Source organism: Helianthus annuus, chromosome 12, assembly GCF_002127325.2.
Source record: "Helianthus annuus cultivar XRQ/B chromosome 12, HanXRQr2.0-SUNRISE, whole genome shotgun sequence".
Taxonomy (NCBI): Eukaryota; Viridiplantae; Streptophyta; class Magnoliopsida; order Asterales; family Asteraceae; genus Helianthus; species Helianthus annuus.
This window is the reverse complement of record NC_035444.2, coordinates 108,325,930-108,339,570: the sequence shown is the minus strand read 5'-3', so window position 1 is coordinate 108,339,570 and position 13,641 is coordinate 108,325,930. Positions and strand designations below refer to the sequence as shown.

Below are 13,641 nucleotides of genomic sequence, written 5' to 3'. Positions count from 1 at the left end.
GGTCGAGGGTTAGGTATATGCGCACCTTCAGTAGAGGTAGGAGGATCAGCGAAAGCGTCAGCAACGGGGTACATGAAGTATCCCTTGATCTGGTCGTACCAATATTGCTCCCCCGCTTTAAGTGGGCGCGACCCTATAACACCTCCAAAAGTTGCGAAGGCAGCCTGGTACATTTGCACCTCTGCACGCGCAAAGAAAAGATTATAAGCAGACCAGGAACAAATTAAAAACAATGTGAAAAAGCCTAACCTTGGTCACCAAGCTTCAAAACGGGAATAACGTTGCTATCTGGCGCCCATTGGTCACTCATGCCCGCCGCAACCAGAACATTTTCTCCAAACACTCGGTTCGGAGTGGGAGTAAGTTGTAAATACCAGTTCGCTTTCTTCGGGATCGGCAGATCTTCTTTTGGTATCGGCTCAGACCACGCGCGGAAAGTCATGGCAATCGGAATAACCTCCTCACGAATATAGAAGAATTTTGGATTCCAATCATGGAAACTCTTGGGAGGATTCAGTAATATCTTCTTCGCAGCTCCCCGGCTAGCAAAGGAGAAGAAGCCCATATTCCTGATGAGCTGATAAAAGGCACGAAACTTCTCCACAGTAGGCTCAACACCATGAGCTCGACACAAGAACTCGAAGTGTCGAACCCTAACCATTCCAGGTGGGCTCATCTGGGAAATATGGAATCCGTAAAACTGCAAGATGTGAGCCATAAAGTTTGTAGCCGGCAACCGGAAGTTGCCTTGTTGAAAGAAATCCTCATACAACGTAATATACCCCGGTGGTGCGTCAGCGGCCGTCTAGTTTTGACCGGGGTATTTGGCATCCCACTCCGGTGGAAACCGGAACCCTCGTACTATCTGCTCGAAAAGACCCAAATCCCACCGGAGAACCGTGACAGGCCCCTCCTCTCCAGGATTTTCTTCTGGATGTTCTTCAGCCATCGGTGTTCTTGGATAAAAGTTGAATATTCAAGAACAAACTTGAAGATATGAAGGAGATAACTTGAAGATCTACTACGAAGGTTTGAAGATTTGAAGACTAGATGAAGGTGATTGGAGAGAAAAGGGTGGAAAGAGTATAGGACGAGTGAATCCTCCTTATCTCATCAGATATATATACCCATCGCATTTAATGCGATGGGTAAACGTGCCGCATTTGCCGCACACGTGGCCAACGAGAAGATGCCACATAAGGCGTAAAACCCAGAGTGACAGTTACCACGCGCGCGTGGGCCTCACTCTCCTGACAGAAAGCGGAACCGTCAGAACCAACATGATGACACCCGTGCCAGAGGTCAACTCAAACGTCACCATCAGAGACGATCTCAACAAACCGTCAGAATTCAAATTTCGAGGAATTTCCCACCCAAATTCCCTAACACTTAAAGAGGAAGCTACCAAGGAGTGTGCAGTGTACCTGGTACCCAAGTTATCCGCGCACCATCAGCTAAAAGGCAAAACATCAGCTAACAGATATGTAGTCGCGCCGTAACAATCGTCAGCACTTACACGCGCGCGCCTACAAATCAAAAAGTGAGCAATCTCCGCAACTTACTTTTTCTAAGTCCAGAGCTCCAACCACTTGCCTCGCGCATGGTGCAGCACTGGACTGGGGGGGGGGACTTGAAGGGGTATGGCCCCAAAAAAGCCACGCAAACCTTCATCAAGGCTACGCGCAAGGCCATACTCCTTATTCAACAATTCTCTTACTGGCAACCTAGCGCGGGTAACACCACATTCCAGGAAGAGGCGCGAGGTCCAGCCAGAAGAGAACTACAATTACGACTGTCATACCCCAACCGATGGCGGAATCATCGGGGCGTGGCACTGAGCGAAACAGATTGTTCAAAGAAATTCCATAACAACTATTATTACCAAATAGTTTCAAATATCACGTCCCATACCGTGACCCATAAGATAAATCTAGTTATTACAGACATAGATATTCTTCAAACAAAACATGTTCCGACAACTCAGATTTAACATATAAATATAAATTGTCTTGGTTTCTAGACTCTTCCTAGCCTCGATTTCATCACCACACGTCTAAGCATCCTAGCAACTTAAGCACCTGTCACATACGTTAAAATAAAGTCAATACATAAAATGTAAAGGTGAGCATACAAGTTTGATAATAGCATATAGAGTTTCGAATAGTTTATGCATAACCAGCACGTACACAGAGAGAGCAATGATGCATGTAAATTATCGACATGGACCTATCAATACCAGTGACTGCGGGTTGACTGTCCGAGACAGTTCGTAATACATGATCACCACCATAAATCATGCAAGTAGATTGTCCTTAACAACCCCCATGTGAGCGGGTGCTGAGTCCAAACTATAGTACTACGTTGCTAAGGCAGGTAGACAGCTTTCCACGTGTAAACATAATAACAAGCATACATTTAATCATGTAATACATGCAATCGGTTAGCGTTCAAATAGTTTGTATAGTGTGTTCGTTTGTGATTTTTGATAGGTAACGTATGTAACACCCAAAAGTGCTAAAGCAAAAAGGGTTCGAGTATACTCACAGTGATTGATTGTGGATTGAAGGGAGCGCTGAGAGTAAGATTAGCCTGAATAGTTCGATAGCATAACGATAAGTAACGCGGAAAAGTAAACAAGTATGGGTGGATCGAATGGGTTGGTCGATCGAACGGCAGGTTCGATCGAACGGCCTGTTCGATCGGCTGGTATAACCGATTGGGCAGTCCTGTTCGATCGGCCGGTTGGCTCGATCGGCTGGACCATTCGAGTGGATTGTTTCTTCCTCTGGTGTGTTTGTGTTAGAGGATTTGAACTTTGGAAGTTTTTGTTGCAGTATTTGAGAACACTGAAGTGTTCCTACCTTTTCAAGTCGTTTGATCGAACGGTTCGTTCGATCGGCTAGCTCACTCGATCGGCTAGGAGCTTCAAGTTAGTCCCCAACTGAATGTCACTCGATCGAATAGTCTGTTCGATCGGCTGGCATTCCCTACTACAAACAAGTTGTGAAAACGATTAAGTATTGAAGCATAGTATCTCATGATCCGAACAGTAATGTTTATCCATCGAATGACCCATTCAATTGAATATTACTTCGTCAACACTATACTTCAATAGTTTGGGAGTGTGGGACCATGTGCTAGCCGATCGGCTGGCCCGGTCGATCAGCTGGCATGTCCGATCGGCTGGGCTGTTCGAACAGCCTAGCCGTTCGGCCAGCTTTTCTGACCTGGTCGGCCTTTCGTCTAACACCTGGCTGTTTGTTTATTTGTCATTCTTTCAAGGTATCTTGACAACGTGTTGAACTATAATAACCTCCATTCCTACTTGTTTCCTTGGCTCGGACAGGAATCACCCAAGTCCGGCCGGTAAATGGTTCGGAGTGTCGGTTTAGAGTTTAACCGATATCGGTTAACCTTGTATATAGAATCCGAATCTTGAACCTCTTAGCTGTTAGAATGGTTGTTTAGCCGGTTCAAGCTCCGTTTCTATTGATTTGAAAGCATTGAGTGTAAAAGAGTTGAAAGAAAGTTGGAAATCCTTCTTTCAATCCTTCACATCATGAAAATGTTTAGATCTATGATGGATCTTAACTTGTTCATTTGGAAACCGGTTAGATCTAAGCTAATCATAGTGGAATGAGGCCAAAACATGATGTTCTTCAAGAACACCATGATGACATCACCCAAGAACACTTAGATCTTGGTGATTTCACGGTTAGAATCCAAGTTTTGAAAGATAGAAAGGTGTAGAATCAAGTAATGATCAAGATTGTACAAGAATTAGAGTGAAAACTTACCGGGATTGAGAGAAATCTGAGAAAAGGTGAAGAATAGGAGCTGGCCGGTCAGAACTTTCCAAAAGTGGAAATGAAGACAAGGACATCCCTATTTATAGGCTTCCAAAAGAGGAAAGTGGCCGCCGATCGGCTGGGAGTTCCGATCGAGTGGGCTGCTCGATCGGCTGGCAAGGTGCTAGCCGATCGGCTGGTCTGTTCGATCAGGATGCTTCCTGTTCGATCCGCCACGCACTTCGAGTATTTTTGCGACGGTCTTCGACGTTTCGATTCCGATGGACGATGATACGATTTCGATAGAGTTCCTCGTCAAATTACTTTTAGTAGTTGGGACTATATCTACATACAAGCATCTATATTTCACGTTTCGTTGTCAGTTTCGATTGAGTTCGATTGCCTTTCGAGTTTCGATTCGATTTTCGATTTGATTGCTTGAATACCACACCCAACATAAAGTAAACACGCACAATTAACACATAAGGCACACACACACGTATAACAATACCATAATTCGCATAATTCGAGTCTCGAGTTCGATTAATTGTTAGATCGGTTTGATTGCTGATTAGGTTAACTTTATCGCATTGTTACTTCCTATCATTCACAGTCGTAGATCAGTTTGCGTTAAAACACATTCGATTACTTCGATTCTTGCTGATTACAACACTTACTCCACATAATACAACTAAAACACAAAATCGACTATCTACAGTCAGAGAAAGTCAAAGTTGACTTGGACTTTGACTTTGACTTTAACTTTAACTTTGACATTCGAAAACACGGGGTGTTACAGCCTCCCCTTGTTTATGGAATTTCGTCCCGAAATTAGGCTCGAAGGCTACACGACACCGGGATTTACCAATTTGATGCTTCAGATCTATTTATTTAAACAACTGCGGGTACTTGGAATTCATGTCGCTTTCGAGTTCCCAAGTGAACTCCGCGCCTCGTTTGCCCTCCCACCGAACCTTCACGATTGGGATGCGAGAGCGCCTGAGTTGCTTGGTTTGGCGATCCATGATTTCGACAGGCTTTTCCACGAAGTGTAACGTTTCGTTGACCTGAAGATCGTCGAGTGGTACGATTAGATCATGATCAGTAAGGCATTTTCGGAGGTTAGAGACATGGAAAGTCGGGTGGACGTTACTGAGTTCCTCCGGTAATTCGAGTCTGTAGGCGACTTTTCCGATTCTTTCCAGAATCCTAAAAGGTCCAACATATCGAGGCGCGAGTTTCCCTTTCTTGCCGAATCGGACTACACCCTTCCAAGGTGATACCTTTAGGAGTACGTAGTCACCAACTTCAAATTCAAGGGGCTTGCGTCTTTTATCGGCGTAACTTTTCTGTCTGTTCCGACCTTTTACCAAATTGTCTCTTATCTGGTGGATTTTGTCAGTCGTTTCTTGTAGAATCTCGGGACCGGTTAGTTGCGAGTGACCGATCTCGTGCCACACAATAGGCGATCGACATCTTCTACCATACAGAGCCTCGAAAGGTGCCATTTGGATGCTGGCATGATAGCTGTTATTGTACGAGAATTCCACTAATGGCAGGTGTTTGTTCCAACTACCACCAAAATCTATAACACACGCTCGGAGCATGTCTTCAAGAGTACAGATCGTTCTTTCAGTCTGTCCGTCGGTTTGAGGGTGGAATGCAGTACTCAGATTAAGCGACGTACCAAGGGCCGCTTGAAACGTTTCCCACAATCGTGAAGTGAACCGAGCGTCACGATCTGAAATGATGTCACGAGGCGTACCATGATTACGAATGATCTCGTCGGTGTAGATTTGGGCTAGTCGTTCCACCTTGTAGTCTTCTCGTATCGGCAAAAAGTGGGCTGATTTCGTTAGACGATCAACTATGACCCAAATACTGTCGTGACCTGATGGCGTGGGCGGGAGTTTCGTTATGAAATCCATAGCTATACTCTCCCACTTCCATATAGGTATCGGCGGTTGTTCGAGTAAGCCAGAAGGTCTTTGGTGTTCAGCCTTGACTCTTGCACAAGTTAAACAGCTTCCAACGTACAGAGCGATATCCCTTTTCATACCCGGCCACCAGTACTTATAACGTACGTCCTGGTACATCTTGTCTGCATCGGGATGAATAGAATATCGGGACTTGTGGGCTTCGTTCATGATAATCTTTCGCAAATCAGTCCGCTTGGGGATCCAGATTCGGTCCAGATAATAGAATATCCCATCTGGTTTGCTTACTAACTGAGCTCCATCGTGATCGATCCTTTCCCTCTTCAATGTACGCTCGTTAAAGCAAGCATGTTGAGCTTCTCGGATGAGGGTTTCGAGGTTGTGCTGTGCTTGGATGTTTCGAGTACTGAGCACGTAACTCTTTCTGCTGAGAGCGTCAGCAACCACGTTCGCCATGTCTGGGTGATAACGAATCTCACAGTCGTAATCATTGAGAAGTTCTACCCATCGGCGTTGACGCATATTAAGCTCTCTCTGATTAAAGATGTGTTGTAAACTCCTGTCATAGGTATGACTCCATGACAGCGAAGCTCGGGTTACAAGTCTTGGATCGGATTATAGAACATTTTGTACATGATAATATGAAATAATTTGTAACACCCCTCATTTTCTCTAGTAACATATTAGATTTCAAAAAAAATCTTTCGAAGAGGAAACTCTCAGTCATATGTTTAAATCATAAAAATGATTTAACTGTAAAAAAAAATTGGTGTTATTCGTCGTTCATAGCAACAGAATCATAATCAAACTTTTTTTATAAATAATAAAATAAACAAATCATCTAAACTTATCACGTCTTACCAATGTTTCTCTACTCGTTCCTCATCAGCTTCATGTCTAACAATCTTAACTAACCTGAAAATGATACACATCGATTTTCGAAAACAAGTGTCGGCTTTAGATAAAGGGTAATCATAAAACAAGTAAAATGTCATTTATTCATCAAATCATTCGTTTCATGTGATTGCAAGTTATGATCCAAACACCACAACATGATCAAGTAAACAGGCCTAAGATCGTGTCTATCGTCATCTTATCTAATCTTTATATTTTCATCTTATTGCATTCATATCATAAATCTTTATCTTCACGTGGTTTTATTCATTATTTTCAACATTCATATTTCATCGTCATAAACCACGTGAAGGATAGTCCTTAGGTCTCCAGAACTACACACGGTAAACCATGCGTATTGGGTAGACCGGTCGAGGGATAGTCCACTACAACCGACTAAGTGAAAGAGCAAAAAAGCAGTTCACCGCCGTCGTTAGTCGTCGTCGTCTGTAACAATAGCGAGCAAGTACTTCACGTGTGTGGCTCTTGGGCGTGTCTTTGTAATCTTAGTTGCCACGTACCGCTCCTAGTGTGTGCATGAAACACACCCACACCAAATCTTGGCTATTGGGCATGTCTTTGAAGTCTTAGTTGCCACGTACCGCTCCTGGTTTGTGCATGAAACACACCCAAACCAAATCTTGGGATGGATCCATCAAAGAGTATTACCTCTCAATCATGTTTGTCCTCTTTTCTTTAATTCTTTATTTTATTTTCTAAGTCTTTCTTTAATCTATATTATTTTAAGACCCTAAATGTGCATGTGTCTTAGAGATTCAAAGTCTAGTATCGTCTACATCGTTTCGTGTTATGCAAGGACAATCTTCATCATAGGCAAGTATAATAATCATATGGGCAACTAATTAAAGTCATCATACAAACAATAGTTTGAATAAATACTACACCCGTAACCCGACTCATCATATAGATCATATGCATGTAATACCCACATGAATTAAAATTAACTTGGAATAATATATAAAATATTTTTTATAACTTTGTGTAACGTTTTGTGAAATTATATCTTAGGCCTCTCGGTATGGGGGCGTCCCCGGGCCGTCGTGGGGAGGCACTGCCCCATCCTCCCATTTCCCTTGGAGCGTCGGCGTCTTATTTGTCTTGCTGCTGCCGCTGAAGCCGTTCCTCTCCCTTCTCACACACACATATACATATATAGGCATATCCTTCATTTCCCATGGTACATCCTTGAGGGGCATCATTCTTAGATGTTGACGTGACGCTAACGTAGTAGAGGGGCATCATCCAAAAACTTGGCTCCTCAATACTAAGTAGCTTTGTTGTTATTATGGGTTTACATAAGAAGAAAGCTTATCATAATCTAGTAATTGAAAAAAGAATAGATTATGTAGTTTTTTTTATAACTTTGTGTAACGTTTTAATGTTTTATATTTTATGCATGTTCCTTTTTATTTATTTTATTATTTTTAATTTTTCCTTTTAATTTTGTTCTATTATTTTATCTCTACTACAAGCCAAATATTAAAAAAAATTATTACAAAAATAATATGATTTATATGAATTTAATAATAAAAGTAGGTGATTATATGAAGATTACGTTGAAGTAAAAGTAAGGGTTTTAAAATAACTTTGGCGGGTTGTCTAAGATGTAGCTTGCCCTTTACCATTTTAGCCGATGGTCCTTATGTGTCCCGTCCTAATTGTTTTTAAGATGTGTTTCCTTTTGCAAATTCGCGTTTGGTCAACTCTATTATGTTAATTTCTCCGTTACAACTAACTCTAGCCACCGCTATTCTAGAATTTCAAGGAAATGACTAATTAAACTAACAAGCAACCCATGTTCATTTCATGTCTTGGCCTACAGCATGTATGGCACATAGGGTAAGGTATGCATCACTATGAGGCCGCTAAAGACATAATTCATGATAAGCTATCTTCACCAAATGATGAACAATATTAGTGAGGCCAAACTTTATGGAATCCGAAAAGAATAAGTGTTAAAATAGAAAAACCTAAACAATCTAGAAAGAAAAAGAAAATGAAGTGGCAGTAGTGGGAGTTTATTTTAGTGAAAAGGAAAGGTAAAATCGTTAAATACGTTGCGAAACTTTTATTTTTGAATGATAAATTTCTTTTATTCCTTATTGTTATAGGATAACCTAAGATATTCCTCTCCTATGATTTTTTTAAAGGCTTTACCTTTGTCAATGGATCACCGCCCTATCGGTAAACATCTTTCTAAACTTGATCCAAATATTGTGAAGTGGTTGGTTGGTCTTAGACTATCTCCAATGCATCCATTGGAGGGAAGCCCAGCTTGAAGGCCCTTACAAGCCATTAGCATTGTGAGATTTTGTCCATAGATGCCCTTTAACATCTAAGCCCTTCTACAAGGGCTTTGTTTATGTAAGTGAGTGTACCCAAAGTAAAAAAAACAAAATGTTTTATTTTAGTATTGTGTGTTGTGGGTAAGTAATGAGGTGGAAATTAAGTATGGTAAGGATATTTGTAGGGTTAGAGATGAAATAAGGGGTTTTAAGAATTTGTAAGGATATGACATGACATGATGTGGCAGCTAAGGGCGTATAAGGACATACGTAGCACTGAAGATAGTTTTAGAAACTGAAAACGGGTGGACCAAATTGTTTAAACCATCTAGATACTTTATGCATGCGACCAAATCAGTGTTTGGAACAACCCCACCACTAGCAATCATATGAATTCCCATAACAATGTTACGTACCACGCAACCACATGTGTTCTCTTTTAAAGAAGTAAAAACGAATTTTCCAACTGCCAGCTAATTAGTATTTAAGTTACGCCCATGAGTTAAGCCCTGACGTCATATAATCTCACTCTACATATCGTCCTTGATTTGCATATAACATACCAAATTCACTCCAAACACAAACACAGACACAAACACAAACACAAACACAAGCATTCTATGCAACAAATGATGACCTCAGAGCTTGTTTTCATCCCGTCCCCGGGAGCTGGCCACCTTCCACCAACGGTGGAGCTCGCAAAACTTCTCCTCCACCGAGACGAACGACTTTCCGTCACCATCATCATCATGAACCTCCCCTTCGGACCAAAACACAACACCCAAACTCCTTCGTGTACTCCCCGTCTCCGCTTCATCGACCTCCCCTGCGGCGACTCCACCATGGCTCTCATCACACCCAAAACATTCTTGTCTGCCTTCGTGGAACACCACAAATCTAACGTTAGAGACATTGTCCGAGGCATAACTGAGTCTAACTCGGCTCAACTTGCTGGATTCGTGGTTGACATGTTTTGCATAGCCATGACGGATGTTGCAAATGAGTTTGGAGCTCCAACTTACACTTATTTTACCTCAGGTGCAGCCACACTTGGCCTTATGTTTTACCTTCAGGCCAAACGTGACCAAGAGGCTGATGATGTAACTGAGTTGAAAAACTCAGTTACATCAGAGTTGAACGCACCGGGTTTTATAAACCCGGTGCCTGCTAATGTCTTACCCGAAGTAGTATTAGACAAAGAAGGTGGGTCCAAAATGTTTCTTGACCTTGCGAAAAGGTTCCGCGAGACAAGTGGTATTATAGTAAATACATTACAAGATCTTGAAAGCCAAGCACTCAAGTACCTTCTATGCAGTAGTAATGAGATCCCACCTGTGTTTGCGGTGGGGCCGATATTGAACCTAGAGAGCAAGAACTTAGACAACGGTAAAACGGACGAGATTATGAGGTGGCTTAACAAGCAGCCGGAGAGCTCGGTGGTGTTTTTATGCTTCGGAAGCATGGGAAGCTTCAACGAGAAACAAGTGAAGGAGATTGCGGTTGCCATTGAACAGAGTGGACAGAGGTTTCTATGGTCACTCCGTCGTCCGCCACCCAAAGAAAAGTTCGAGTATCCGAAAGAATATGACAACTTCGAAGAAGTTCTTCCAGAGGGATTCCTTGCGCGCACATCGAGTCTGGGGAAGGTGATCGGGTGGGCTCCACAGATGGCGGTGTTGTCCCACCCGTCAGTGGGTGGGTTCGTGTCGCACTGTGGATGGAACTCTACGTTGGAAAGTATATGGTGCGGGGTTCCGGTGGCAGCCTGGCCACTATACGCAGAACAACAGCTGAACGCTTTTCAGCTGGTGGTGGAACTGGGATTGGCAGTGGAGATTAGGATGGATTACCGGACGGATACGAGAGCAGGCGGTGGCGGCAGCGGGATGATTGTTTTGGCGGAGGAGATTGAAGATGGGATTAGGAAGTTGATGAGTGATGATGAGATGAGAAAGAAGGTGAAAGACATGAAAGAAAAGAGCAGGGCTGCAGTTCTTGAGGGTGGATCTTCTCATGCATCTGTTGGAAAGTTCATCGATCTTGTAGTGAATGTAACGATTTAAAACCACTGTATGGCTTTTTTGTTTTTATTTTAGTCAGTTTTTTCCCCATGAATAATAAGATCATTTTATTCTAGTTTGTTTAGAGATTAACTATTATTTATGAGAATATCCTAGTCGTGCCTTAATTTTTAAACCAGTTGGATCTCTGTGCGTTGCGACGGATTCAACGGTAATGTTTTTTTTTTGAACGGTTAGAATCTTTAACTTGTTGTGAGAGAGATCTCACACCCTCCTAAACAGAGGGCCCTAACCCTACTCTGGTCAGATTATGTTGTCTTAACCGGGTTCATGCTGGCGTCAGAATTTGACAAATGATGTTCCTCGGGAAACCGTACCATCCACTGCCAGTGACAGGGGCTTGCGCCGCCACAAAAGAGAAACTCTTTGACGTAACGCACGGTTGACTAAAACCCGGGGTGACTCGGGCTCAAACTCTTAACCTAGGGTTTGAGAGAACTAGTTTTCTTTGCCTTTATCCACCAAATATTGAACTTGGGTCTCTAAGAAAAACTCAAATCTTTTCAACCACTAGATAACAAGTGATGGATTGATAATGTTTTTTAATATATAAAATCAATAGTGATAAACAAATTAGTAAAAGGACAATAGTCAAAGACTCAAAATTATATCTATTATACATTATTATATATATGAATACAAAGTTATGATGAACAGTATTTTAATACTATTTTATTCTTACTTTCTTTTCAAAATATATTAAGAATATAATTACTTATTATTTATTATTATAATTTCTCAAGCTTTTTTTTATTTTATAATAATAAAATACATGCACTATTATTTTTTAACGATAAATTTAGATCACTGACGGATCACTGAAGTATAACCGTGCCACCAGCGAAATCACCCGATTATATCCATCTCCATTAGGCATAATGTCTATACAACAATTCAGGAGGAAACCTAATAAATATGAGAAAAACCCTCATTGTGAGAATCCAACCCAAGACCAATTGGTCCCAAAGTCTTATCCCTTATCCCACCCCTAAGATGCCACTAGGCTATAAAGCCATTGCTTAACTTACGTTTTATTAATTAATAGAATTAAATTGTTTTATTATTATGATTGATTTTAATCATATTTTGTTTTTTATAACGTTTAGGTTATAGTAAAATACATATATTATTGTTTGTTAACTTACATTTAACCGTGTTGTTTTTATTGTTTTTGGTGGATGTAAAACATGTGTTGATTTCTATACTGAACATTTTTATTTTTTTCGGGCGATGTAAAGATGTGTTGATTTCTATACTGAACATTTTTATTGTTTTCGGACGATGTAAAGCATGTGTTGATTTTTATACTGAACCTTTTAATTGTTTTTGGGTGATATAAAACATATGTTGATTTCTATACCGAGTGCATGTATTATATATGTACAATAACAAATCGAACCAATACCCACCGGATGCTCCCGGTAACGTGCCGTCGCAAAGCGTGAAGAAAATTATACATATTAATTTAAAGTGGTCATAAACAGTGTTCCTTGATTTTTTTTAATATTGTTTTTTTCTAGGTTTTTATTAGTTTAATTAATTTAAATATATATTTTTATAGAACTTTTAAGATACGATCAAAGTACCAGTTATCAAACAAGAAATCAAAAAATAAAAAATAATGTATACTGGTACTGATGTTGTTCAGTACGGTATGATAGCGATACGATATTAATTCATCAAAAGCAAAAAACACTAAAAATAAATATTGATACGGATACAGATGTTATTCAATCGGTTTTGATTGAATTTGGTATGACAGCGACACAAAATCCGTTTAAAAAATATACATCGTAATGTTGAAATAAAAAGAGAGGAACAATTGTTTTTTTATTTTTTTCAATATTGTTTTTATAAGGTTTTATTATTTTATTGGTTTATACTTTAATTGATTTAAGTATATTCTGTTCTCTCATATAACTTTTAAGATACGATCAAAGTACCCGTTATCAAACAGGAAACAATAAAACAGAATGTATACCAATACCGATGATGTTCGGTACAATATGGTAGCGATACATTATCAATTTATTGAAAGCAAAAAAAAAACTAAAAATACGAAAATATTGGTACCGATACAAATGTTGTTCAATTGGTTTCGATTGGGCTTGGTACGATAGTGGCTGAATATCCATTATCAAAAACAATATCGTAATGTTGAAATAAAATAAACATAAAATGTAAGCGAACCGAATAGATATCAACTGAACAACATATATAGGTATCATATCAATATCTGTGTTTTTTGTTTTAGATCGATGTAGTGTTTTCTCTTTCAATTACTATATCGAGTGTAGGTACTGTAACGAACCAAATTGATACCGACTTAATCCCCGCCGCGAAGCGCGGGGGAATATCACTAGTTATACATATCAATACAAACTGCTAATGAACAGTGATTCACAATTACTATTTTACTGGGTTTAATAATAGGCTCTCTTTATACATATTAATATAAATCTCAGATCTATTTTTTTTTTTAACTATTAGGTTACTTATGTTTTATCTTTTGTGTTTTTCTCTTCCTATGGCTGCCGCGTGTACTGTTTCCACACATTTACATAATACTCCCTCCGTCCCATTAAAAGTGTCTTATTTTGAATTTTCAAAGTCTTTATTTATAAACTTTGACCTT

At 40.2% G+C, this 13,641-nt stretch overlaps 1 protein-coding gene across 1 annotated transcript; it reads left to right on the top strand.

Annotated features, from left to right (window-relative positions):
- The first annotated feature begins 9,388 nt into the window (after positions 1 to 9,388).
- Positions 9,389 to 11,084, top strand: LOC110895765 (UDP-glycosyltransferase 71E1). The gene has a single exon (XM_022143120.2). It carries the CDS (start codon positions 9,546 to 9,548, stop codon positions 10,986 to 10,988), a length of 1,443 nt encoding a protein of 480 aa, XP_021998812.1. The 5' UTR covers positions 9,389 to 9,545; the 3' UTR covers positions 10,989 to 11,084.
- Positions 11,085 to 13,641: the final 2,557 nt, after the last annotated feature.

Bases quoted from the DNA above. Each gene is read 5' to 3' on its own strand.
- LOC110895765 (XM_022143120.2), top strand. From the start codon at position 9,546: ATGCAACAAATGATGACCTCAGAGCTTGTTTTCATCCCGTCCCCGGGA.